At 58.8% G+C, this 26,213-nt stretch overlaps 2 protein-coding genes across 7 annotated transcripts in view; one reads left to right on the plus strand and one right to left on the minus strand.

Moving 5' to 3' along the window:
- PDZD7 (PDZ domain containing 7) lies at window positions 1–19,567 on the plus strand. Of its 4 annotated transcripts, XM_078077219.1 has the most exons (17): window positions 1–62; window positions 710–1,098; window positions 5,877–6,017; window positions 6,348–6,522; window positions 7,059–7,235; window positions 7,469–7,616; window positions 8,820–8,880; window positions 9,298–9,699; window positions 10,199–10,396; window positions 11,991–12,041; window positions 12,626–12,801; window positions 15,934–16,025; window positions 16,144–16,235; window positions 16,390–16,464; window positions 16,960–17,556; window positions 17,870–17,970; window positions 18,377–19,567. In XM_078077219.1, the coding sequence occupies exons 2-17, from the start codon at window positions 876–878 to the stop codon at window positions 18,590–18,592; spliced, it is 2,925 nt and encodes a 974-aa protein (XP_077933345.1). In that variant the 5' UTR covers window positions 1–62; window positions 710–875; the 3' UTR covers window positions 18,593–19,567. The 4 variants fall into 4 exon arrangements, 3 of the variants coding, with proteins under 3 accessions (XP_077933345.1, XP_077933346.1, XP_077933347.1); XM_078077220.1 differs by lacking the exons at window positions 17,870–17,970; window positions 18,377–19,567 and having other exon boundaries at window positions 16,964–17,049; XR_013449643.1 differs by lacking the exons at window positions 15,934–16,025; window positions 16,144–16,235; window positions 16,390–16,464; ... (1 more) ...; window positions 17,870–17,970; window positions 18,377–19,567 and adding an exon at window positions 11,576–11,672 and having other exon boundaries at window positions 12,626–12,687.
- The window catches only part of LZTS2 (leucine zipper tumor suppressor 2), a 10,432-nt gene continuing 3,628 nt past the window's right edge, over window positions 19,410–26,213 (minus strand). For 2 of the 3 annotated variants that reach the window (XM_036065022.2, XM_036065021.2), the window contains exons 2-5: window positions 23,637–24,086; window positions 22,347–23,009; window positions 21,574–21,831; window positions 19,410–20,762 (exon numbers count right to left, since the gene is read on the minus strand). In XM_036065022.2, coding sequence (XP_035920915.2) covers window positions 20,079–20,762; window positions 21,574–21,831; window positions 22,347–23,009; window positions 23,637–24,044 — 2,013 coding nt within the window. In that variant the 5' untranslated portion in view covers window positions 24,045–24,086 and the 3' untranslated portion in view covers window positions 19,410–20,078. The remainder of the gene's footprint in view (window positions 20,763–21,573; window positions 21,832–22,346; window positions 23,010–23,636; window positions 24,087–26,213) is intronic. The other variant, XM_036065024.2, reaches the window with a different exon arrangement.

Here is a 26,213-nt window from a genome sequence, read left to right on the forward strand (position 1 = left end):
GGTTCCCCCCGGCGGCGGCGAGCGCTCGCGCCCGCGGGAGCGGCTGCCGCACCAGCAAGCAGGTGAGGGGAGCCAAGCTCGAGAGGTGGGGGCCGAGAGGACCGACCCGAGGGTGGGATGCTGCGTGCTGAGTCCAAGAGCTGCTCTGGGGGACTTGGCTCCGGGTTTTGTGCGCGCTGTGTGGGACTCTAGCCAGCAGGTCCTCTGCCAAAGCCTGGGAGAGGTTCAGGCAACCTCTTTAGACGGGAGAGGAGGGGGGACGGAGGGGACAGCAGCCTGGGACCAGGGGATCTCTGGGGGTCGGGGAATCTCTGGGACCCTTGGCTGCAGCTGTCCCAGGTTCTGCAGCCCTGCCCTAGAGATCCGAGCCCCCTACCCACATACGCAAGGAGAGGCGTGCAGGGAATCGTCCTGGCCCCAATTTCTCTTACACCATTTGAAGCCCTATGACCCGCAAGAATCCATCTCCAATATACCCAGGACTGGACACTGGGGTAGATGACTCAGCTGAGAGCCGGAATGACGGGTGAATGAGAGGCTCCCACTGGCCTTGTATAAATGGTTCCGAAAGTCCACGATGCTGCCTGGACTGGGCCAGGGGCCTAAGGCAAGGGAGGACAGGATCTCAAATCAGGGCGGGGGTGGAAGTTCTGGGGGGCAGCAGGGCAGCATTTACACCCTTGTCCCAATCCCTGCTCTCCATCCACAGGCCTGGAGCGCACACTCCTGAGAATCTGCAGAGGTGGGGGGCTCCCAGTCACTGAGACCCCAGTTCCGCACAGAAGGCTCATGGAGCCCGGAGCACGCGGGGCCCTTTTCGCGAGGGCTAGCAGGTTCCTTCTGGACTTGTAGGGCGCCGCTCCAGGCTCGCCACGATGGCGCAGGGTTTTGCAGTGGGCTTCGACCCACTGGGCCTCAGAGACCTCAGCTCGGGCTCCCTGAGCTCCCTCTCCTCCCGCGGCCACCTGGGCAGCGACTCGGGCTCCGCAATGCGATACCTGCTGAAGAAGCAGCAGCGGCTGCTGAACGGGCCCCCCCGCGGAATCCGAGCCTCCTCGCCCATGGGCCGCGTCATCCTCATCAACTCCCCCATCGAAGGTGGGGGCGGGGCCCAGCTTAGGCCTGGCGCTAAGGGTTGGGGTAAGGGCCAGCTGGGAGGAGGAACTCGAGAGATGGGAGTCTTGGGGCTGTGGGGCATGGAGGGCCCCTGTTTTGCCATAGCTCTTCCTCATCAGCCCTTTCCTCCTGTTCAGGCCAATGCTTTAGGGTTGCAGGACTATAGAGAGGTCGGAGGTGGGAGATAGGAGTATGGAGGCAGGGACAGGTGTGTGTGATATGCTAGCCCCCAAGCCAAGCAAGGCAGGGTAGCTAATTGGCTGCTCCATCCTATGGACTCTGCCTTTCTCCAGTCCCTTTGTGTATGCCCTGCGGGTTGGGGGGAGCAGGATGGAGAAGGATATTCTCCATCAACCAACCCGTGGTGTGACCAGCTCTGTGCTGGGCTGTGAAGAGTCAGTGCCCAGTTGGGGAGACAGAATTAAAGCCTTCAGGTGCAGGGGCGCCTGGCTCATGTCCTGAGATCAAGCCCCACACTGGGTGTAGAGATTACTTAAAATAAGTAAATAAATATATTTTTTAAAGATTTTATTTATTTATGTGAAAGAGAGAGCATGAGAGGGGGAGGGTCAGAGGGAGAAGCAGACTCCCTGCCAAGCAGGGAGCCTGATGTGGGACTCGATCCCGGGACCCCAGGATCATGACCTGAGCCGAAGGCAGTTGCCCAACCAACTGAGCCACCCAGGCGCCCCTAAATTAATATTTTTTTAAAAAAGGTTTCAGATGCAGAAGAAAGGAAAGAGGTAGAGTAGCAAATGTTCCAAAGAGCGGGGGGGAAGAAGGAGGGTTGGGGGTCAGGAAGGGACCCTCAGGTCTGGGCCCCAAAGGAGGGGGCTACCTGACCTTATATAGTTGTTTAATGCTGTTACATCGCACACCTGTTCTATACCAGTCCTGGTTAGGTCCTGCAGGGGGCCTGGAGGAAAAGGAGGCTCAATCTTCACCTTCCAGGAACTTACAGTGTAGTAGGGCTTCGAGACAGAGCAATGAGAACAGCTGGTGCTGGCGTGGAGGTATCCCAGACAAGGCTGGAAGTGGAAACCAAGAGAACAGGGTGTGGGGGGGGGACGGGAAGGAGTGCAATTAGGAGACAGCTTGGCTGCAGTGACAGATGTGAGGCGACAAAGAGCCAGTGAACAAGGCAGGACCTTGAGTGCCAGTTGGGGGGGGGAGTGGGCGCCCCCTGGGGCTGGGCTTTCTGTGGGCCAGATGCCATAAATATCTCCAGCTCCCCTTCTGTTTCTCAGCCAGCAGAACTCCCCTGGCTGGATCCCAGAGAGGACTTTTCAGACCCTGCTCCTCCCCTCTGACCCAGCTGGGCATCTCAGGTCCCCTCCCCGGGCCGCTGGGTTGCTCAGAGAGCAGGCTTTCTTGAATCAGTGGCCCAGCATGCTCACTCCCATCATCTACCATGCTGGGTCTCCCCCCTGGGTGAGCAGCAGGGCACTGCTGAGAGTCACCACTGTCATTCGGGTCATGAAGCAGAAGTCCTCAGAGGAGGTAGGAGACACGGTAGAGGATAGGGAAGGCACTGGGGCATGGCCCTTTTGGGTCCCATTGTATTAAAAGAACTTACACGTCCCCCTCACACAGCCACATAGACCGTGCCCCAGCTATGATGTGATGGCTCTGTACACTCTCCCGCTGAAGATCCTCTTGCAGAAGAAGTTCCGGGATTGCTCTGCCCTGCTGCTTCGCCCTAGAGCCCTAGTGCAGCCAGGGGAGCAGCCTCTCCTAGCAAGGGGAGGCCCGGGGCATGGCCTCCACCAGCTGGCCTCTACCCTGTCTGGGCTGAGAGCCTCTGAGCCCAGAATCTTCCCCTCTGCCTGAGCACAAACATCTCCCCACTTGCCGCATCCTGGAACCTCTCCCCCTTGTTACTATTTAGACCATTCCAGAGGCCTAAAGGAACGGATAAGGGAGACCCAGTGGGGAGGGAGAAACTGGGACCCACATCACCCCCACGACTTCCCACCAGCTCCTCAAACTCAGCTGGTCCCAGAGAAAATGCATTCTCTAATCCAAACCAGCCCTTCCTCCTCACTCTCGTTCATCCATTTATTCTTTTACTTATTCAAAAAATCCTTGGCAGATATCACGTGCTGTGCGACTTGCTGGAGATATATTGGCAGAAAAGGATTACAAAGTCCCTACCATGACTGAACTTACAATCTAGCTAAAGGAGACAGACAATAAATAATATGTGAGTAAGCCAATAATGAGAAAGGATGGTAAGAATCCTGGAGGTACTTATTTGGATGGTACGATAGAGTAGTGGTTCGCACACGTGGGAATACAGCAGAATTGCCGGGGGGGGGGGGGGGGGAGGCTTGTGAAAAGACAAGCTGCTGAGTCCCACACCCAGAGCTTCTGATTCAGGGCATCTGCAGCGAAGCCCAAGAATACACATTTTTTATAGACTTTTTAAAAAAGATTTTATTTTTGAGTAATCTCTACACCCAATGTGGGGCTCAAACTCACAACCCTGAAATTAAGAGTCATATTCTCTACCGTCTGAGCCAGCCAGGTGCCCCAAGAATACACTTTTTTCAAAAAAGGTTTATTTATTTGAGAGAGAGCAGGGGGAGGAGCAGAGGGAGAAGGACAAGCAGACTCCACGCTGAGCTCAGAGCCTGCTGCAAGACTCCATCCCAAGACCCCGAGATCATGACCTGAGCTGAAATCAAGAGTCAGTTGCTTAACCAACTGAGCCACCCAGGCGCCCCAAGAATACACATTTTTAATAAGTTCCTGAGTGTTGCTGCATGGGTGGTCTGGGGGGCACACTTTGAGAACCACTCTAATAGAGGCCACCTGGGAAGAAGGGAAGGGACTTCAGGGAAGGTAGTCCAGGAAGGCTTCTCAGAGAACGTGGTGTCAGAGCCAAGAGGGGCTGCAGATTGGGAGCTGGCTTTACGAAGGTGTGGGCAAGGGTATCACAGATTGAGGGGACACTGAAGTGATTAGCCTGTGAGAGGAACAGGAGAGAGGTCAGTGTGGCCAAAGCTCAGTGAGGCTGGGATGGTGGCCAGAGGTGAAGGGAGAGAGGTGGGCAGAGGAAAGCCCACAGAGGGCCTTACTGGGCGTAGGGGACTGTGGAGTTCCTTCTAGAAGAAGGAGCAGGCATTGAAGTTTTTAATAAGCAGGCATGATCTGCTATAAAAGCTGACTCTGGCCACTGTGTAGAGCATGGCCTAAAGGGGACAAGAATGGAAGTGGAGAGACAGTGAGGAGGCTGTGAGCTCCTGGAGGGGGAGGTTGGTGGCCCGGGGTAGGGCAGTAGAGGTAGAAAAGTTTCCATCCTCAGAGGCCCCAAGCTCCTATGCTCAAAACTCCAGATCGGCATCCCCCTGGCCCAGGGCCCTAGGAAGGCCCCAGGGAAGGACTGAGAAGAAAGAGAGTTGGGGGACAGCAGAGCAACAGACTCGTTGGCTGGGTTGAGATGTGTGCAGACAGAATCAGCCAGGAAGCCTCAGGATGCCCCACAACTCTGTCCTGCACCATCCCTACTCACAGGCTGCCCTTGGAGATTTCTTCCTGAGCTGCTCTGCTCATGCATTGTAACCTGATTTCTCTTAGATCAAACAGAAGTGTGTGTGTGTGTGTGTGTGTGAGAGAGAGAGAGAGATTTCTCCCTCTCAAATATCTCTGGAGTAAGCCTTGTCCAAGAAGAAATCTCACCTTCTCACCTGGGACCCAGCTTCCCTCTCCAGTCTTCTTAACTTTTCTAACCAAAGGCCTTCTCAAGGACCGCTCTCAGAGCCTTGCTCACTCCCTCCCCTTCCTCATCAGTGCCCTCCCTTTCTGCTCCACCCATTGAAATCCCACCCATCTTGTCTTCCCAAACACCTTCCCTATCAGCTGCAGCTCCTAGGGACCCTGCTTCTCTGACTTTCCCCAGCACTGATGGAGAGCACCACTCTGGGCTCTGGGCATATACCATAGCAGAGTGGTGTTTTGGGTTTCTCTCCGCATATAGTCAAGTAGCTTCTACAGCCCTTACCTCCAGAATCACAGAGTCTAAGAGATAGAAGGGGCCTCAGAGATCCTTCCACAATATCCCAGACAGGGATTTATCAAGTGCTGGCTTGTATGCCACCAAAGATGAGGAACTCACTATCTCTCCTGGAAACCTCATTCCATTGTCCGATAGCTGAAGGTTTTAAAAAGTTTTTCCTTACTAAATTGGCCTCCATCTAACTCCACTATGAGGGCTTGGTTCTGCTCTCTGGGTTACACAGAAAAGAACATCTAATGCCTTTCACATAATAGCTCTTTGACTATTTGAAGATAGAGCGAGCATACTCCTTTCTGCTCAAGCTGAAGAGCCCAAACTTGCTCAACTCCACCCTATAGAATGGAATCTTGAACCTCTTTTCTATCCATCTGACCCTCAGAGTGGCAGGGTTTTTAGGAATTTGTCCTATCCCGGGCCTGTGGGCATGAGAAGCTTAGTAAGTATAAGAAACACACACGTGCATGGGCGTGCGCACACACACACACACACCCCTATATAATAAGGGAAGGAGAACAGCATCTTCTAATATGGAGTCCTGTCCTGCCTGCTCCCATACTCTCTTGCTGACCCATACTCTCAAATCCCCAACAGGGAACTCAGAAATCGGCTACCCTTAGGCCATAGGGCCTTAGGTATATGTGCCGAGCAACCTAACCCAAACTGGGAAACCCAGGGGCCTTCTGTGCCCAGAAAGGACACGGGAGTCATGCCTGTGTCCCTCCCCACCACCACCACCACACAGCCAACAGTGATGAAAGCGACATCATCCACGCTGTCCGGGTGGAGAAGAGCCCAGCAGGGAGACTGGGTTTCAGTGTGCGGGGCGGCTCTGAGCATGGCCTGGGCATCTTCGTCAGCAAAGTGGAGGAGGGGAGCAGTGCAGGTGAGCAGGGCCCCCAGGAGTGGGTGCTGGCTTAGGAGATGAGCCCCCACCTCGGTGGGGCTCTGGAGGCCTATTATCAATGATGGCAGGCAAGGGTCCTCAGCTTTGGAGGGCCTGATCCAATGGGGAAAGGAGGCCCCCTCCCAGGATGGAGTGGGCTCATGGACAAGTCCCTAGTCTAATAAGGAATACCCAGACCTCACCTGGGGATCCCCAATCTCGTGGAAGAAGTTTTACCCCAGGGAGCCTTGTGTGGTGGGGAAGGCTTAGCTTTGCCCTGGGGGACTTGTCCCAAGGGGCCCATGGCAGCCGCCCCCTCCCCCGGTGCAGAGCGGGCTGGCCTGTGCGTGGGGGACAAGATCACGGAGGCGAACGGGCTGAGCCTGGAGAGCACCACCATGGGCAGCGCCGTGAAAGTGCTGACGGGCAGCAGCCGCCTGCACATGATGGTGAGGCGCATGGGCCGCGTGCCAGGCATCAAATTCTCCAAGGAGAAGACCACGTGGTGAGAACGCCTGGTCCCAGCCCTGACCTTGCCCCACCCCATCCACCCTATCCAGCCCATGGCAGGAGGCGCTGAGGGCACAGGGCTCTGCCTGAGACTCAGCTATGTACGGCTTCTGCTCTCTCTGTCCCTTGGCGCTGGAAGCACAGCGATCCTAAGGCCTGACGCTGAAATGAGACAAGGCCATGTCTCTCCCCTAGCTCTCCTCCCAACTCTATCCCAGACGCCGGCGGCCCTGTCCCCAAAGATGCTCTCCTGGGAGCCTGGGCATAGTAACAGCACCTCTCCCTCAGAGTTCTTGTGGGGATTCGAAATGGGTCCTGGCCCAATGGAGCCACTCCATAAAAAGAGGAGATTGGGGTCGTTTCCCAAATTTAATGAAGTCTACATCCCACAGAAGGTCTCAGGACTGGGGAGTCCCCCAAGGCGACCTCCCCTTACCTGTGCAGTTGTCCGAGATGCTGGAAGGAAAAGGGGTGGGTGGTGGTGGACGGGGCGGGGGGGCCCAGACTGACAGCCCCTTGCTGTTGTCCCAGGGTGGATGTCGTGAATCGGCGGCTGGTAGTGGAGAAGTGCAGCTCGACACCATCCGACAGCGGCTCGGAGGACGGGGTGCGGCGCATCGTCCACCTGTACACCACGTCAGACGACTTCTGTCTGGGCTTCAACATCCGCGGGGGCAAGGAGTTTGGCCTGGGCATCTATGTGTCCAAGTGAGGGCTGGGGCCGGGCGTGCAATGGGGACGGGTCGGCAAGTGAGACTCAGCCAACTACATGTCCAAAGGAGGGCCTAGGTCAGGGGTGGGGTCTGGAGGGGAGTGGGGGGCTCCAGGAAGAGGGTCAAGGAGTTTGGCTGGGGCATCCCTGTATCCGAGGGAAGAGTCTGGTCTAGGGTGAGGGAGGGCAGGCCAGGTGGCCTCTCAGACTGCTTCCTGTCTGACCCCAGAGTGGATCATGGTGGGCTGGCCGAGGAGAATGGCATCAAGGTGGGGGACCAGGTCCTGGCGGCCAACGGTGTCAGGTTCGACGACATCAGCCACAGCCAGGCCGTGGAGGTGCTGAAGGGCCAAACACACATCATGTTGACTATCAAGGTGGGCAGGACTGTGGGTGTCAGGGAGAGGCCAGACTATAGGAGGAACTTCCCAGACCTCTCTAGAGTTTAATGCCCATTGCCCTACAACTTATGACTTTTCCACAGCCATTTGAGAGGGCAGGCATTGTGCTCATCCCTAGTTCACAGAAGAAAAACCTGAGGCTGAGAGAGGCAGAGTCACTCAGAAACCACGGTCACTTCCTCGGCTGGCTAGTAGCAGGGCCTGCTTCCAGTCCTGCTGCCCAGACACTCAGGGCAGTGCCCCTTTGGATGAGTGGTGGAGGTCCAGGGTTGAAAGGAGAAAACGTCCCGCCCCGAGGGTGGGGTGGTAGCTGCGGCTTTGGGCAGGACCTGGGCACAGGGCAAGGACGGCTGGGCTGAGGCCAGAGATCGGATTTCAGGGGAGGCACCTGCATTCATGATTCATGTGGGTCTCACACTTGCCTGAGGATCAGGTCCTTCTCACTCTGGCTGCAGGGGAGGTGACGGCTCGCTCTCTGCTAGGACCCACTCCCGGCCCCGGCTCCGCTCTCCTCCCTTCCCAAGCCTTCACCTCCCTCGCCCTTCAGGGCCTCCTCTGCCATTCCCCCGCTTCTGCCCCCTTGATTTCCCATCCCACAATCCCCCCATCCCGTTTCTCCCTTTCCTTCCTCTCGCATGACCCCAAACACTCCTCCTCTCTCCCACTCTGCCCCTCGTTCATTCATTCAACATTTTTGAGTATGTCCTACGTGACAGTGCCTATGCCGGGTGCTGGGGCTATAAGACAGATGAGGTCTCTGCTCCGGGGGGGGCGGGGGGGAGACAGACAAACAGGATGCATGCTGACTGACAAACGCTGTAAGGAAATTAACAGAGAGGTGGGAGGGGTAATTTAGGAAGGCCCTTTTAGCCGGGGGGGGGGGGGGGGGGGGGGGGGGGGGGGTTGGGGCAGGTCTCTCTGGGGAGGTGACACCTGAAGAGGGAGAAGGAGCTAGCCAGGAGATGAGTGGAAGGAAGAGAATCCAGACAGAAGGAGCAGCAAGTGCAAGGCCCTGAGGTGTAGAGGAATTTGGCAAGTTCCGACATAAAGCGGCCCATTTGTCTGGAGTGTGATGAACTTGGAGGAGAGGGATGGGGTTGAAAAGTTTACTCCTGTCCCGTCACTCCCCCTTCTCACCTACTCCCCGCTGCCCTCCTGTGCCCGCCATGCTCTTCCCAGGATACTGGCCGGTACCCTGCCTACAAAGAGATGGTTTCTGAGTACTGCTGGCTGGACCGATGTAAGTGGCTCAGGCCCCTGCGTTGGAGGGAAAGGGCTGAGGCCCGAGGGTGCGTGGGAGCTTCTGAGGAATAATGGGGCAGGAGGAGCAACACCTGCTTGGGACTTCCCCACCGCCCAGAGCCATTTCCGGGCTCCCCTCTGAGAAGCTGCGGGTTCAGTTCCCAGCTCTCCTTGGCTCTGGAGTCCCAGGGCAGGGTCGGGGGGCGGGTGAATGGAGGAGAAGTGACTTGGCTAAGGTCTCTCAACAAGTCAGTGGCAGGACTGCTGAGCAGCTGGTTCCCCAGAGCCCCGCGCTTCCAGCCTTGGCTGCTAGCCGACACTCAGCCACCCCCACCCCCAAGGTGTGCGACCCTGGCAGGGCCCTGAGGCCAGCGGCCTGCCCCTGAGATGCCCCTGCCTTCCCCACTGCCTGCAGTGAGCAACGGGGCGCTGCGGCAGCTGTCCCCCGCCTCGGAGAGCAGCTCGAGCGGCTCCTCCTATGCCTCCAGCGCCCCATGCAGCTCGGCCGAGGGCTCCCTGCCCTCCCAGCGCCTGGATGGCGGCCTGGGGCTTGACGAGCCGCGCAGTCGGGGCCCAGGCTGGGGGCGGGCGGACACAGCCATGCAGACGGAGCCGGACGTGGGCGGCCGCGTGGAGACCTGGTGCAGCGTGAGGCCCACCGTCATCCTCAGGGACACAGCCATCCGCTCCGACGGCCCCCGGCCCGCCCGCCGCCTGGATTCTGCGCTCTCCGAATCCCCTAAGACTGCTCTGCTGCTGGCCCTGAGCCAACCCCGGCCCCCCATCACAAGGTCCCAGAGCCACCTGACCTTGTGGGGTATGTAGGGAAGGGGCGGCCGATGTTCTCTCCAAAGCTCCTGGTCCAACACCTGTCTCACACCCAGTCCTGGGCCCCAAACCTCCCTTGGCTCTAGGCCTTGACTCGGCCTCCGTTCCAGCCCCAGAATGCACTCAGACGCTGCTCTGGGCCCCATTTTAAACTGGCCCTGGGCCCCAAACCCACCCTCAGATCCAGTCCCAGCTCCTGTCGGCTTTGGGCCCCACACCAGCCCTAATCCATCCCCGCCACCCTACACACACAGACACACACACCCCGGCCCTCTTGGAGGGTCCTCACCGAGCTGGAGCTGTGGGTGGGGGAGAGGTGGAAAGTCGAAGGAAGAAGCCCACCTATCTCCACCCCCACCTCCCCACAAGGCTGGAGGTCCTGTCTGCCCCCTACTGTCCCTCCTCCCTGGCCCTCCTCACACCCCTGCCCCTCGGCCTTCCCTCTGCCCACTGCTCCAACGCCCCCGGGTGCTCCCTCATGTCTGCAGAGGAGAAGAAGCAGAGGAAGAAGGAGAAGTTGGGGTCCTCCGGGGAAAAGGGGGCCCTGCAACGCTCCAAGACACTGATGAACCTCTTCTTCAAGGGAGGGCGGCAGGGCTGGCTGGCAGGGCACGGGCACAGAGAGGCCTGGACGCTGGACGGAGGGAGCCCGGCCAGGTCCCGCCCTCGCCTAGACCTGGAGAAAGGTAAGCACCGGCCAATGAGACAGGGAGGAAGGAGGTACAGCCCATTTGGCATCCAGCGGCTCTGGGTTTCAATCCCACGCTGCCTTTTCCTAGCTGGGAGGAACAACTCGCCCCCATAAGCCTGTTTCCTCGTGAGTAAAGTGAGAGTAATGATGCCTGTTTCTTTAGGAATGGTGAGGAGTAAGTGAATGGATGTATGTAAATCACTCCAGGACATTGTCTGGCATAGAGAAGGTACCAGAAGGTACCAGCAAATGTAGTGGTCATCGTTAAACTCTCTCATCTCCCCACTTTACAGAAAGGAAAACTGATAGGGCTACAGCCTAGCAAGGAAGTTGAAGGGCTTGGCTCAGATCTCTGTGGTGGCGCTGAGGTGGGTAGGGCACTCCTCTCCTGGAATATTCGGCTTCACCTCCCCTGGCCAGTGCTCCACAGGCCCTACACAGTCCTAGCACCATCCCTGAGTAAGGCCAGTTCTAGATCAGGGCCCAAGCAGAAAGGCCTGGGCAGGCTTCACTTCTGTCAGGGGCTTCCCATGGACCCTCAGACAGGCCTCTCGTCTCTCAGGGGAGGCTCCAAGACTGGACCAAGAGTGGATGAGTTAAGACTCTCAGGGTTGTACGTGACGGAAACCCAACTCAAATTAGCTTTAAAAAACACTCCTTGGCTCAGCTACTGATTTGAGTGGGTCTAAAGGTTTGAACGGTCTCATCAGACATCTGCCCCCTTCCTCTTTAGTTCCCCTTTCCCCTGGGTTGGCTTCGTTATCATGCAGGTTTTGCCCACTCAGAGGGAAGATGGCCATTCTCGCTTAGCAACCCAGGGACAGGAGAGCTTCTTAAAGAGTCCCAGCTGAAATTCCAGGCTCTCATTGGCCCAGCTGGGTCACATGCCCAATAGATGGCTGTGGCGGGGGGAAAGGCCAGTGGCACCTTCCTGGGCCAGCCTGGGTCATGGGCTCACCCTGGAGTCCATGCACTGAGAATGGAGATCCCCAGGTGAAATTGGGGTGCTGTTTGCAGAGGGAGAGTGGATGTTGGGTAGGCAAAAACGACCAGAGGATGAGGAGCTGGACCCTGCCCCTTCTGGGGGGCCAAGGTGAGAGTCCCATGGGAGAGACAATCTCTTCAGCTTAGGCCAGGTCAGCCCCACTTCCTCAACCCATCTCTTTTTCCACAGGCCCCAGGGCCTTGCTCTCACCTGATGCTCGTCCTATCCCTCTGGCCACTCCTCTCTCTCCTCCAAAGGCTCCTCTTTTTTTCTCTGTCCCCTGAAGGTAGGTGCTGCCCCAAGCTTCGTTCTTGGGGTTCCTCCCTCCATACATTTGCTTCTAAATGAATCTCCACAAGCAGAACTCACACTGCACCCTCTCTTGATCCAAAACCTTCACTGACTCCCCACTGCCTATGAATGAAGTCCCCAGTTGGGCATAGCCTTACAAGACCTTCGTGGCCTGGCCTCTTGCCTCGCCATTCCACCTCCTTCCAGCCTAAACTCTTCATTCCCGCTAGTGATCCAGCTGTCCCTGAGCCCTCCCAAGCCCCATGTTCAGACTGGGAGCCAGGGCCCACAGCTGAGCCTTTCTTCTTCATAGCAGGGGCAGTGGGGCCTGTGCAGAAGTTTGTCACCTGGAGACTGAGACGCGGTAATTCATGCATCCCTTTACCAAGGCCTGGTTGACAGCAGAGCTGCAGATGGGGTGCATGTTGGGGGGCAGCTAAGGGGCTTTGGGCTAAACTCAGTTGGGGTCATGCATGGGGGATTGGGTGCAAATTGGGGGCAGCTAAAAGAATTGGACTAAGCTTACCAGGAGAGACAGGGCTGCAGACAGATATTGGGGTGCATTTTTGAGGACTGGGTACTCGATGGGACTCCCAAAGACAGATTTTGGGGAGGTGAGGGAGGCTGTGCCGGGACCCCATTGAGTACTATGACTGTGAATGTTCGGGGGGCCCCGGGGGGCACTGGGCTAGGACACCATTAAGGAACAGCCTAGTATAGGGGGTCTGTGTTGGGGGTCAAAGGGTCTAGATTGGAGCTCCCTTGTTGGGCAGATTGCTATGGGAGACGTCGGTGGGGGAGATTCTGGGCTAGGCTGGAATTCTGTCAGTGGCACCTAGGCCTCTCAGCTGACCTGTTCTGGGGTCTGACCCCATTGAGAGAAGCCCCTGCCTCCTCCCCTGACGGCTCCTGGCTCCTTCATCATATGCCTTCACTCCTTCCCTGCAGAGCGGGAGAGGGGCCCGACCCTGCTCTCTGCTAGGTCCGGGGGCCCCTCCAGCCAGCTGCCCGACATGGATGAGCAGGTGCAAGCCTGGGAGAGCCGACGGCCCCTTATTCAGGACTTGGCCCGACGGCTGCTGACTGACGACGAGGTGCTGGCAGTCACCCGCCACTGCTCCCGGGTGAGCTTCCAGCCTGCCCCCAACTCCAGCACATGGTCACCCCATCACCCAGCCCCTCATTCATTCAGGCCACCATCTCTGGTCAGTATCTGGGCTCGAGGCCCTGAGGCCAGAGGTTGGGAAAAGCAGAAGTCACTCCTGTTCCTGTCTCTCTCTCTCTCTCTCTCTCACACACACACACACACACACACACACTGAGCTCACAGACAGGAGAGGGACATACAATAACTAGAACGTCAACACCCATAGTGGCAAATTGTGTGAAATGCTGTGAAAGAAAAGAATAGGAGAAAATAACCCAAGAGGTACAAATTAGGTGGTGTGGTCTAGGAGGGCCTCCTTGAGGAGGTGATGTTTCAGCTAAGGAGAGAAGGAGCCGGACAGGTGATGAGTGGGGGCACATGAGTCTCTGCGGTCACCGCCTGAGCTCTCCTCTAAACCCCAACCTTCTCCCCTGACCCCCTGAGTCAGCCCCCAGGCCCGGCCTCATGCCAGGCCCCCTCCCCTGTTACCTAAGTAAGTAATCCTTTGTCACCCCCCACACACCCCAAGCCTCCCCCAACGTCTGCACTGTTGTTCTGTTTCCTTCTACTTCAAACAGGAAGTAGGGCTCCAGGGTGGGGCGCAAGTTAGATGTGAGGGAGTCCTTGTGGCCTGGGTGTTGGGGAGGTTGTGGGAGGCACAGGTCTGGGCTCTGATCCTCCAGGGAGGTCGGAAGGCCCTCTGCTCTCCTCCTGCCTCAGAGCCCCCGGGTTTCCTGCGCTGGGGTCCCCGTGGGGTGCCGGCGTCAGTGCACATGTGAGCTTGCGTGCAAGGACAAGCTGAGGGGCTCCGGGAAGTCGTTTGTGATCCCCCCATGGCCTCAGCCCGGTCGGGGTGGGGCTGTGCTGTTTGTCTGTGTGATGTGTACATCTGTGTGTCTGTGGGCGCCTGGGTTTGTCATCTGTGTGATCGACCCGTGTGCGTGCGTCTAGATACGGCATGTGTGTATCACCTGGAGACTGAGGTACAGTAATTCATGCATCCCTTTACCAAGGCCTGGTTGACAGCAGAGCTGCAGATGGGGTGCATGTTGCGGGGCAGCTAAGGGCCTTTGGGCTAAACTCTGTGTCATCATGCTCAACTCTTCAGTGCTAAGTGGGGTCCCCAGCACCAGCCTCCGTGAGCTTGCAACTCTGGGCTCTGGCCATTAGGTGGCGCGCTGTGCCCGTTTCTTGGGTCAGCTCCTTTTCCATCAGCCTTTCGTTCCTCCCACCCTGTCCAAGCCGGGACCACCTCTCACGGCACCCCCACGAAACCTGCATGCCACCCAAACCTGACCCCCACCTCACCCGCACCAAGAGATCACACCCTCTGTGGTGGAGCTCTGGCCGGGATGATTGGAAAATCTCCCCTAGTGACTCAGATGTGTGGCCCAAACCCCAGGCCTCCTTCCCTCTCTGAGCCATCTCTCCACCGCCACCAGACCAGGCTTTAGAAAGCCCCCCTTGGATCACTTTACACTCCCCAAGCCCCTGTGCAATCTCTTACCTTTGGCGGAACAGAGTACAAGTTTCTAATGCTCACATTCAAGGCCTTCCCTGCTTCGACTCCCCCAGCCACTAACCTCAGCTGTCCCGCGGTCGCCACATCACCACAGGGTCATCTTCTGCTGGTCGCCGCCCAGGGTTACACAGGTGATGAGCCGCACGACTCTGGGGCACCACTCACACCGGAGTCCCCACCTATGCAGCCTACGTGGAGGCCCATCTTGTACCCCACGGTCAGGCTGAACTTCTGTCTACCCACTATTCCACCCCACCCCGGAGCACTTTCCTCCCAATACTCATGCTGTTGCCTGCATTTATGCCTAAGAGTAAATGTCAATGAAACAAACATACCAAGAGGGGTCGGTGTAAATGTCGCCGCCTCCAAGAAGCCGATTCCGGTCTTGGTGCGCTCCTCGGAAACTCCCTCTGCCCCGCTGCCAGTGGTTTGTCATTCCCTGGGGCACGTGGCTCGCTCTGCCCCTCGTTTCCCACTAGACTGACTTCTGAAGGATCTGGAACAGGGTTTTCTTCATTGTGCCCCCACTGCCCAGTACAGGGCGTGGCACTTAGTAGGTGCTACATGCGGGTTTGTAGCCTTGAAATGTGTACATATGCGACTGATTCTGTGCAATTATAGATCTCTCGCTCCAGACAAAAGGGGTTGTATTTTGGACACGTGTGTGTGTGTGTGTGTGTGTGAATCCCTGTAACTTTGTGTGTGGTTTAGGGCCACATAGTTTATATTTTATTTCCCGATATTTACGAATGTCTCACTCTGGCCACCAGGGCTTGCTGTGTCTCTGTGTCTATTCCTGTCCAGGATGGTGTGTGTGAGTGTGTGTGTGTGTGTGTGTGTGTATCACCATGTGATTGTATGTATCTCCATTTCACCACCAGGGGGCGGTGTGCTGTCCAAATAGAGTGGCTCCCAGTGTTCAGTTTACGGGTTTGTCTGCGTGGGTGGGGTGTGGCTGGTGGCATCCGGGCAGTGCCAGGCAGAAGGGCCTCCACGCCCCGGGGGACTGACTGGAGAGGCTTTCTGTCGAGCCACCCCTTCCCCAAGGTCCCCCATTCCAGCGCCGAACAAAGCCTAATTGGTAGGTCTCTGTGCAGACATATGCTGGGCCAGCCAGGCCCACAGCCTAGCGTTTGGCTCCAATTCCTTCCTTCTGCCTGGGAGGTGGGGGCGGGGAGGAGAGTCGGCTCCCTGCACACCCTTTTCCGGCACCAGAGCTCGCAAGAGCCAGACTTCTCAGGTTCCAGTCCCTCTTCACACTTCCTTATCTGTGTGGCCTTGGCCAAAGTCCTTCTCTCTGAGCCTCAGTTTCCTCATTTGTAAAACGAGAATAATGAACGTCATCGCACAGGGTTGCTAAACGAGAGACCGTATGTAAAAGGCTACAAACGCTGCTCCCGGGGCTGTTATAGGTCTGTTACGACAATTGCAGACTTCCCCCTGGTCACCAACACCCCCCCATGCTGGGGACAGCCTGGGGATGCGGAGGAGCTTTCCTAAACGTGGGGAACCGCACATGCGCAAGCAGCCCCCCCCCAGCTCTGGATGTCCTCGCCGCTGTGTGACCCGCGGCGCCTCTCTCCGCAGTACGTGCACGAGGGCGGCGTAGAGGACCTCGTGAGGCCCCTGCTGGCCATTCTGGACAGGCCCGTGAAACTGCTGCTACTGAGGGACATCAGGTGGGGTGGGGGCTGTGGGGAGGGTTTGGGGGGCAGAAAGGGGACCTCTGAGAACTCCCCCCACTGTCACCCCCAGAACTGTGCCCCTGCCCACCCCCTGTCTCTCGACCTCCCCCAGGAGCGTGGTGGCCCCCACCGACCTCGGCCGCTTCGACAGCATGGTGATGCCCGTGGAGCTGGAGGCTTTTGAGGCCCTTAAGAGCCGGGCAGGTCAGCAGCTGGGGGTAGGACGTGTAGATCCTGAGCCCCAGGTGGGGATGGGAGTGGGGCCTCCCGGGGGGGAGACGGGGCAGAGATGGCCTTCAGCTGGGTCCATCAGGAAGCCCGGCAGGGGCCCCGCCTCTGACGGGGTCTCCTCTCCCAGTAGTACGGCCTCCTGCCTTGCGACCAGCCCGGCAGGACACACCACCCAAGCGTCACCTCATCACGCCTGTGCCTGGTCAGTCAGAGTCCCGGAACCGGGGGAGGGGGCACACTGGGGAAGGGAGAACGGGCCCTCTGTCCCTGCCCCCCACAGAGGGTGTCATGGCTTCCGAAGGCCGGCTGGTTCCCTGAAGGAAATCCTTGTCCACCGCAGCCACGTTTATCACATCCACTCACCCCCTGTACTATTATTTACTTAATTAATTAGTTTTAAGCCCACTCACTTTTTAAATCTACTCTCATTCTATGCAATAATCTCTGAGAAATTACCAGTTTGGTGTGCGAGTGCTATTTTTTCTGAGACACATATTGCCATAGAAAACTTTAAAGTTCTGTATCACCCTGGAACCCAGGCAGAGAGTCCCTCACTGCGCGCACAGCCACCAGAGGGCCTGAGCAAACCCAAGCTTGGGTCTCATGGGCCCTGCACCGACGACGGCGAGGACTGGGGCCTGGCAAGGTGGTCCCGGCTGGTGAGGATGGGCAGCCTGACCTTGGCCCCCTTCCCCAGACAGACGTGGAGGTTTCTACCTGCTGCCTGTGAACGGCTTCTTGGAGGAGGAAGACGATGGGGAACTGAGGGAGCGTCTGGGGGGCCTCCAGCTCTCCCTGGGTGCCTCTGCTCCCCGCCACCCTCATAAAGGGATCCCCCCTCTCCAAGATGTGCCAGTAGACGCCTTCGCCCCACACCGAAGCTCCTGCACACCCCCTCCCCAACCACCCCCCGTCGCTCCCCGGCCCCCAAGGCCTAACTGGCTGCTGACAGAACCCCTGACCCCAGAGGACCCTTGGCAGGGCCAGAGCCAGAGCCAGAGCCAGGGCCCTGCCCAGAGCCACAGCCGCAGCCGGGGTCGAGGCAAGTCCCCCGGACGCAGGCGCTCCCCATCCCCAGCGCCTGTCCCCACCCCCAGCATGGCCAACGGGCGCTACCACAAGCCTCGGAAGGCCAGGCCCCCTCTGCCACCTGTGGATGAGCAGGCAGCCAAGGCGGGGGGCTGTCAAGGCCCCTCCGAGAATGGAACTGGCGGGACAGCCAGGGAGGCAGCCAAGAAGGCCCCTGGTGGGGAGCTGAGGACAGTCACATTGTCCAAGATGAAGCAGTCCTTGGGTGAGTGCAGGTGGGACTAGGCCTGGCAGGTGGGGCTCTTGGGTTTGGGTGAGGTTTCTGGGCTTGGTTTTGGGGTACAACTAGGGGGCCTGGGCTTAGGAAAAGATTTGGATACGGGGTTCTATTTGGGAGGTTCTAGATTGGAGGGGGTGGGAACTAGAGGATTTTTGGAGTCGAGGACCGAGTAGGAACAGAATCTGGGGATTTGGGAGAAGTCGGGGCCTGGACTTGGTGTTGGGGTGCTGGGTTTCTTCTGGGAGCTCTGGGTTGAGGGGTGTGGCTGCATGCTCATCCAGTGTTTTTCTCTCACTAGGCATCAGCATTTCTGGGGGCATTGAGTCCAAGGTGCAGCCCATGGTGAAGATAGAAAAGATCTTTCCGGGGGGGGCTGCCTTCCTCAGTGGGGCCCTGCAGGTGGGTGAAGAGTACCCAAGCCCACTCCCGAGGTCCAGAGCTGAATTCTGGTGGGGGTGGGGCCGGAACATACTCATCTTCCAGCCAGACAGGTTTAGACCAGGTCCTGGGAGGAGGCTTGGGTGCAGGGGGGTCAGGCCTGCAAGATGAACAAGCCTAGGGAGAAATCTGTCCCCTCATGCCAGCCTGGGCCTGAGAGTGGCCCATCATGTTCCACCCCTAGCCCCAAGGGACAAAGGGCCATTGTCTGTGCCTCACCCTGCCCCCCACAGCTCCAGGCACAAAAGTCCCATTGTCCATCCCCTCCACCCAGATGAGGAGGAGTGTCCTAGGTGGTGGAGGTGAGAGGTTGGGTGGTGGGATGACCTGAGAAGGGAGGGCTGTGATTTTCCCACCCCCATCCCAGGCTGGCTTCGAGCTTGTGGCAGTGGATGGAGAGAGCCTGGAGCAGGTGACCCACCAGCGAGCAGTAGATACCATCCGCCGAGCTTATCGAAACAAGGCTCGGGAGCCCATGGAGCTTGTGGTCAGGGTCCCCGGGACCAGTCCACTACCCTTACCCCCTGACTTGTCAGCCCTCACCAATCAGCGCCTTCCTGCTGACCATTCCCCTGCCCGCTGACCCCTTGATGGTACTCCTTCCCTCCCACTGCCTCCCAGAACCTCCCATTAATGCTCTGCCCACCAATATCCAGATTCCTCCCACCGACGCCAGGCTCCTCCATCGGACCGACAGCCCAGTCCCTTCTCTAGCCCTCCAGACTCCTGATACTAACCCCAGACTCTCCCCACCTATGCTATGACTCTTCCCACTGACTTCAGATCCTCCCACTGACTCTCAGGACCCTCCTGCTATCTCCCAGACCTCACCTACTAACCTCCTCGGGACTTAGGAACCTCCCCCTCTTGCTTGACTTGCCTCCTCCCAAAGCTCCCCACTTTCTTCCCTCTCCAGCTATCACTAAGGCTCTGCCCTTTCCAGATAAACTTGGTGTCAAGGACAAGGTGCTCCTAGGTAGCCTGTGTCACCCGCTCACTGCCCCCAATCTGCCAGGACAGGGAGAGGTTGGGAGAAAGCCAAGGTCTGGAGCTTGGGATTGGTGGGCACTTTCTCATGATGTCCCCTTTAATGCCCCCAAGCACTGAGGGACATGGGCTCTCAACAGGGCCCTGAAGGGTCATTGCACCCATCCCCCAGCCCCAAGCAGTGTTCTGTGCAAGGGACAGGATGGAAGGCTTTTCTAGGTTCTCAAACCCTGAGAGACCATTTCATGTCGTGGTCCACTAGGACCTCACACTTTCTACTGGATTTGTCCTTCCCCCATCACTCTTTCCCTCCCCAAGATCCCTACGAGGGGTAGGGGATTAGCCAGCAAATTGAGGGGGCCTGGGGGTAGGGGTCAAAGAAGTTCCCATAATCTCTACCTAGCACACACATCTTTTTTTTAAAAACAAAAGATTTTTTAATTTTTTTCTTTGGGTTTGTACAAGAAATTTACAGTGTGGAAAAATATACAAGTGAAAACGAGGCCATAAACCTGGGTGTGGGGAGGGGCCACTTGGTCACAAACACAAATAAACAAGACAATGCTGAGTTCTTCCTTTGGTCTGACTACAGCCCCCTTGTCCCAGGAGAGAGGCTGCGGGGCTGGAGCCTGGGGGTCACACCCCAGTCCCAGCCCTGGCCCCCGACACGGGCAGGGTGGGGGCAGGCACATCTGGGGCAGCTGGCGCTGTCTGGCTCTCTCTGGCTTTGGGGTAGGGGAGAGTGTGGAAACGAAGGCGCCCCCTCCTCCTCCTCCCAGCCCCCTGGCGTCTGGGACGAATGCGCTTGGCAGAGTGGCAATGGCGGCAGAAGGGGGGTGAAATGGGTCAAGTGAGCAGGAGCCTCTGCATGACCGTGAAACGGGGACCTTCAAGGAGTCTGATCTTGCTCATCCAAGTCACAGGGCTGCCCCAGGGTCTTGGCAGAGGCCCAGAGGCCTGGATCCCAGGGGACGAGTGGTTCTGGGGCCCTCAGACTGTGGGGACCTCCGTGGACCTGAGGCTCCCGCCACTTCCCCCCCCCCTTCAGCAGAGCTCCCCGCAGATCTGGGATGCCAAGGGCCCTAGATTTCGGTGGCGGTGATCTCCTCCAGGCAGATGCAGGGGGCCGGCTCGGCCAGGCCCAGCTCGGCGAGCTCCCGGGCCTCCAGCTCCAGGCTCAGCTGCCGCAGCTCCTGCTCCAGCTGCCGGTTGCGCCGGTACATCTGGATGTAGTTGTGCTGCAGCTGCTTCTGGTAGCGGATCACCTGCTCCTTCTCCGCCTGCCAGGCCAGCCGCTCCCCCTCGAAGCTGTCCCGCTGCTCCTCACCCCGCCGCCGCTCCCGCTGCAGCTCTGCCCGCAGCCGCTCCACCTGGGCGCGCAGGCTGCTCCCGACCCCGGCGGCCGCCCGCTGCACCTTGGCCTCATCGCTCTCTGCCAGGAGGAATGGGTCGGCGGCGGCAGGCGGCCCGGGGGCTTCCCGGAGTCCGGCCGCCTCGCTGTCCAACTGGCCAGCTTTCTCTCGGAGCCGCTCGGCCTCCTGGCGGTGCTGCTGCAGCTCCTGGGAACAGGCCTCCAGCTCCAGCTCCCGAGCCCGGGCCGCCTCCTGCAGGCCCCGCGCCCGGCCCTCGCTGACCCGGAGCGCGCCTCGGGCTTCTCGCAGCGCCACCCGCAGGGCCACCAGCTCGCTGCCCTTCTGCACCAGCTCTGCCTGGGACTCCTTCAGCTGCTGCTTCAGCAGGGAGATCTCACCTGACTTCTGGCACACCTAGGGGTGGGAGGGGGCCGGGGAGGGGGGTGAGAAGGCTTCTCCCAGAGGGTCAGGCCCTGAGATCACGTGGGGTGTTTGGGGAGAGCTTGTGTGATCATGACACGCATGACACGGATGGAGACACTGAGGCGAGCCCGGTGACACGTCCAAGGCCATATATACAGCTAGTAAGCGGCCGAAGTAAAACACAGACCCAGATCTTTTTCCTTCAAAGCAGGTGACTTTAAACCATCACAAAGGCCCGGGACTGGCTGGTGGCAGGTTTTGCAGGACTGGGAGCCACTGAGGGCAGTCCCCGCACTTCTACCGGGAGGCGCCACGGCGTTTTGGTGAAAAGCGCAGATGATGGAGCCACAGGCCTGGGTTCAAATCTCAGCTCTGCCACTGCCTAGTCGTAATTCTGGGCTCCAGCCTTCCTCCTCTCAAAAATGGGGGTGTTAACAATAGCCGCCTCCCAGGGCTGTTCTGAGGATCGGAAGATCCACTCTAAGTAACAGCTAGAAAGTTCTGGGCGCATAGCAGGCTCTACATTCTTATTGGTCGGGAGGCAGTGGATGGGAAGGCCACTGGCTACGTGAGCACTCGACCCGAGCAACAAGGAGACCTAAAACGGGGGCATAAGGGGGCCCCCTCCCCCCCCCCAGGAAGGGAGGTCAGAGGGAGATCTTCATCTCCCGGAGGTGAGGATGGGAAGGACCTCTGGGAGTAGCAGGCTTGCGGGGGGGGGGGGGGGTGTTAATGGCTGGACCCCTGGGCCCAGGGCTCTTCCCAGTAGGCCCCGCCCCCCGCCCCTCCCGGCCCGGCCCACCTCCCACTTGGTCTCCTCGAGCCGCGGCCCGAGCTCCCGCTGCTCCCGCTCGAAGGTGGCACAGCGCCGCTCTAGCTGCTCCCGCTCCTGCAGCAGCTGCGCGAAGTCGTCCTGCAGCTGCCGCTTCTCGTGCTGCAGCTGGAACACCTGCAGCTGGAGCAGCTGGTGGGCCCGCTGCGCCCGCTGGGCCTGGGCCACGCTGTCGTCCCGTGGCGGCTCGCGCTCCCGCGGCCAGTGCCGCTGCCGCTCCTCATACGCCTGGGGACAGAGGGCAGACCTGGGTCCCCCCCGCCCACTGCTCCCAGGTCACCGACGGCTCTATGGCTGGGCTCGGGGATGGGAGACGCCATCCAACCACTCAAGAATAGTTACGGTAACTCTAGTCACGACCACTTCTAGGGTTCTCGGGACAATGTCCATGATAGCAAACGCGCCTGCAGGAATTCCTAGGTGCCGGGCGTCATTCTAAGCGCTCCACTGCCTCTGCCTTACTTAATCCTCATCCGAACCCCAGGAGGCCAGAAATGTGCCCATCTCTAGCTGAGGAGAGCGAGGCTCAGCCCCGTGAAGTGTCTCGCTCAAGTCTGAGGACAGCCAACGGCGGTGCTGGCCGGGACCCCTCACCACTCCGCAGGTGAAGCCCGACAGCTGGGCCTCACCTGCCGCCCCCCCCCCCCCCCCCCCCCCCCCGCGCACACACGGGAGTGCTCCCTGGACTCCCGGCTCCTGCGGCTGTCCGGCCGTACCACCCCCACCATCACTGCTGACCACACCTGGCACACGGTCACCTCACTCTCGTCCAGGCTGTCCCGCAGCTGCTGCAGCTCTGCCTCACGGTCGTGGAGCTTTCCTTCCAGGACACAGTGCAGCAGGGCCTCATCCGAAGGGGGTGGAGGGGGCGGGGGCGGGGGTGGGGAGCGCTCCCCACAGGAGCTGCTGTCAGGCGAGGCCCGGGCACCACTGCCCAAGAGCCCCCCAGCCACACGGCCTCCCAGGGAGCCTGTGCTCTTGCTGGAGGAGGATCGGCCACTGTCCGAGTGGGAGGGCCCAGTAGGGGCCCCTCGGGCTGGCCCGGGCAGGGCCCCCCGCGCAGGGCCGTGGGAGGGCAGGTGCCCGCCTGGGGAGTGGCTGGCTGGCTCTGCACCCCCGGTGCTGTAGGTGGGCAGGCTGGACAGTGAGTTTCGGCCGGAGTCAGACAGTGTCCCCGATGGGCAGCCGCTGGTCCAGCCACTCAGTGCCAGGGGTTTGTCAGCAGCCGAGGAGGAGGAGGAGGACGAGGACGAGGCAGGGCCCCCGAACAGCTGTGTTAGGCTGCCCTGGCTCCCAGACAGTCCGGCGGCCCGAGGACCCAGGAAGCTAGGTAGGGATGGTGCCCCTCGAGGTTTGGGCAGCACTGGCTTGAAGGCTGTTGGGCGGATCAGGATTTTCTCCATGTTCTGAAATGAGGTGCCACGTGACACTGGCGATGAGCTGCCGAACCTTTCAAAGCCCTTATCATACTGCCTGCCCTCCCATCTGGGGTCCCCAATCCCCACACATTAATACTAATTGCTACCACCACTGAGGGCCTCCTGATACCCTTTATGGCAAGCCACTTAAAAGGTTCATCGCTAATCATTACAACAGCCACACGAGCAAAATATTATCACTGTGCCCGTTTTACAGATGAGCAAATGGAGGCTCAGCAAAGTTAAAGGCCTCGTTCAGAGTCAGATGCGTCGCTGTTGCACAGTTACAGGAGTCTGAGCAGCTCACCTTTACTGAGCACGTGTCGTGTGACAGGCACTAGGCTCAAAACTGACGTACACTGTGTGATGGGTGCTCCCGACCACCACAGGAGAGCGGACCTGGTGCCTCCACATTGCAGATACAGAACCTCTGGCTCAGAAAGGCTAAGTGACTTCCCTGAGCTCATGCAGCTGGAATGAGGCAGAGCTGGGATTAGAACCCAGGTCTGGTGAATCTGCAGCCCACATTCTCTCCTCTAAATCGGCCCCCAAATTCCAGCTTCTTCAGGGGGCTCCTGATTCCACCCAGGCCCCAAAGGAAGGGCTGGTCCTTACCTTCTCCAGCTTTCCAGAGACAGGGATGAGCTTGGGTGGGGGGCCGCGGAGATGGGCATTGCGTGCCCGCTGTTCTCGGGCATCCTCAATGTCACTGCTCGGGCTGGAGGGTGACTCTGTCCGGAAGTCCTCATTGATGTAGGTGAAGCTGGTGCCAGGGACGGTCTTCCGAGGGGGCACAGCTGGGCACAGCGGCTCCTGTGCCTCATAGCCACCCCGGAGCAGGCCATCCTGCTGGCGGAAGAAGGTGGGCCCAGGGGGGCCATGGTGGCGGGGAGGAGCTGGCCCCCCAGGGCAGGGCCGGCCTGAGATGAGGCTGCTCACGCTGCCCATGGCTGGAGCTTGTGGGGCAGTGGTGGCCTCAGGAGCGGGCTCCAGTGGCACTGGCAGAGTCTGCACAATGGCCATGGCGACAGAGGCTCAGGCCTGGCCAAGGGCCTCCAGGGAAACCTGTGAGCAGGGCAGTGGCGTCAGAGTCCCTTCACCTTGAGGCCCCTCCCTATACAAGTCCCCGAGTCCCTCTCCTGACCCCTTGTCCCACGTCAAACAGCCTCCTGACATCGGTACAAGCCCTGATCCCCGAAGGCTCCTCCTCCAAGCACCGGCATGAAACTCGGGTCTTCCTGGGATCCAGATCACCGCCCAACTCTGGTCTGAGCAGGGCTAAGGGCTGACCTTACCAAGCAAGGATGATGAGGGGAAGGGAGGCCTGGTGGTGACGCAGTGCCCCACCCAAACCTGCATCCCTCACAGAGTTCGGGACTCAAGTTTAGGAGGGAGTTCTCTACGAGCTCCCAGCACAGGTTTCTGGTCCCCTGGGACAGGTGGCCTCATTAGAGGGCACTTGGGCCAGAGGCAACCTCAGGGACACAGTCAGCAACTCAGATGGTAATTAGGGAATAAAGAGCCAAGGCCAGGCAGCGCCCAGCCTCCCCCAGCTCAGTTTCTCCCAGACGGAGAGGCGGCAAGGATGGAGCCGGCCAAACAAGAAACCCAGAGCTTTTAGGGAGCCCACAGATGCCCTCTGGGGTCTCCTGCCTTCTAGAGGTGGATGCAGCCTTCTGCTTCTTCCATGACAACTCCGAGCCTTACCACACCCAATCGTCTGGCCTAAAGGAGCCTACACAGGCCTGCGGCCAACCTCTGGTTCTGCGAAACCATCCGGCTTTAGCCAGTCTCCAGAGTAGCCCCGAGGGGATGAGGGTGGAAGCCCCACCATCACCTCTGGCAGCCGCTCTCAGATCTCACTTCCCTGGAACCCAGGGAAGAGGGCTCCACCTCCCCAGGCCCTGCTCCTTCCTGGAAGGGGACAGCGAGTCTCCACCCGGAACTCCCTCCCCAGGCCTGAGGCCGAAGAGCAGGACTCAGGCATCTGCTGAAGTCATCATGCAGAGTGGGGGCCAAGAAGTGGACAGAGAATTGCGTAGGAACAGGAGTTTGTGTCTGTACTTATTTGTGTGTGTGAGACTGTGCACAGGCGTGTGGAAATGTGTACTTACTATGTGTGTCTGTGAAAATGTGTGAAAACATCATGAATGAGTGTGTGTGAGTATATGTATGTTTGAATAGTTGTATCAGTACATTCCTATTATTCATGTGTGTGGATTAATATGTCATAAAAGAGTACGTGTGTGCTTCGGGATCCCTCAGAAAATACGCAGAAGTAATAACTGCATATAGGATAAGTGAATTCGTGGTGTATGAGTGCAACTCTCTGAGTGTCTTTGGATAGATGTCCCTTCAGATACACATGAGTTTATATGTTAGCCCCCCCTGCACCTTACACGAGCATACGAACAGGAAAGTGAGTGTGCACAAGTGTGTACAGAGGAGTGTGTGTATGTGGATAGAGCATGTGTGAGAGTGGGTGGGAGCCTGGGTGGCAAGCAGGGCCAACTGGGTGAGCAGGAGCCTGGTTCTTGTCACTCACTGGAGTGTGGGGAAAGGAGAGACACATTATCTGACTCCTTTGGTCTACCCCCTTCTTTCTTGGTTGTATTCCACTAGGCCCACCCTCCACCTCCCCGCTCAAGTCAAAGGACCCTGAAAACCAGGAAGGTATCCAGACAGAGGGTGGAGGAGCTAGGGCTTGGGACCTGGGGGAGAGCAGAGCCCACCCACCAAGTGCCAGCCCTGGGCTAAGCAGATGGCACACCCCATCTCCTGCCCTCTCCCACACCACTCCAGGGCACGGAGAAAGCTGTGGGGAAGGGGCTTCTTAGGGGGCAATGGAGGCTGGCACCTCTGTCTGCATTTGCCCACTTCAGTGAGCACTGAGAAAGTGAGAAGTAAGGGGAGGAGAGAGACAGACTCAGAAAGACAGGGACCCAAAAGACAAGAGACAAAGACTCAGAGAGGCCCCAGGGTCAGGCAGACAAGGAGACAGGCTGACCCAGTGAGTCTGGGCCCCTGAATCCCACGGAGCCAGAGGCCCCTAAACCCAGAAGAGATATAAAAACTGGGCCCTGAGAGCCAGACACTCAGGGAGCCAGAGCCAGGCCTCTGGAAAGCCAGGCCCAGCCAGCCGGGCTCCAAGAGCGGGAGCCCGAGAGAGAAGGAGGGGCAAGTGGAGGCTCC

Source organism: Halichoerus grypus, chromosome 7 (assembly GCF_964656455.1).
Source record: "Halichoerus grypus chromosome 7, mHalGry1.hap1.1, whole genome shotgun sequence".
NCBI lineage: Eukaryota > Metazoa > Chordata > Mammalia > Carnivora > Phocidae > Halichoerus > Halichoerus grypus.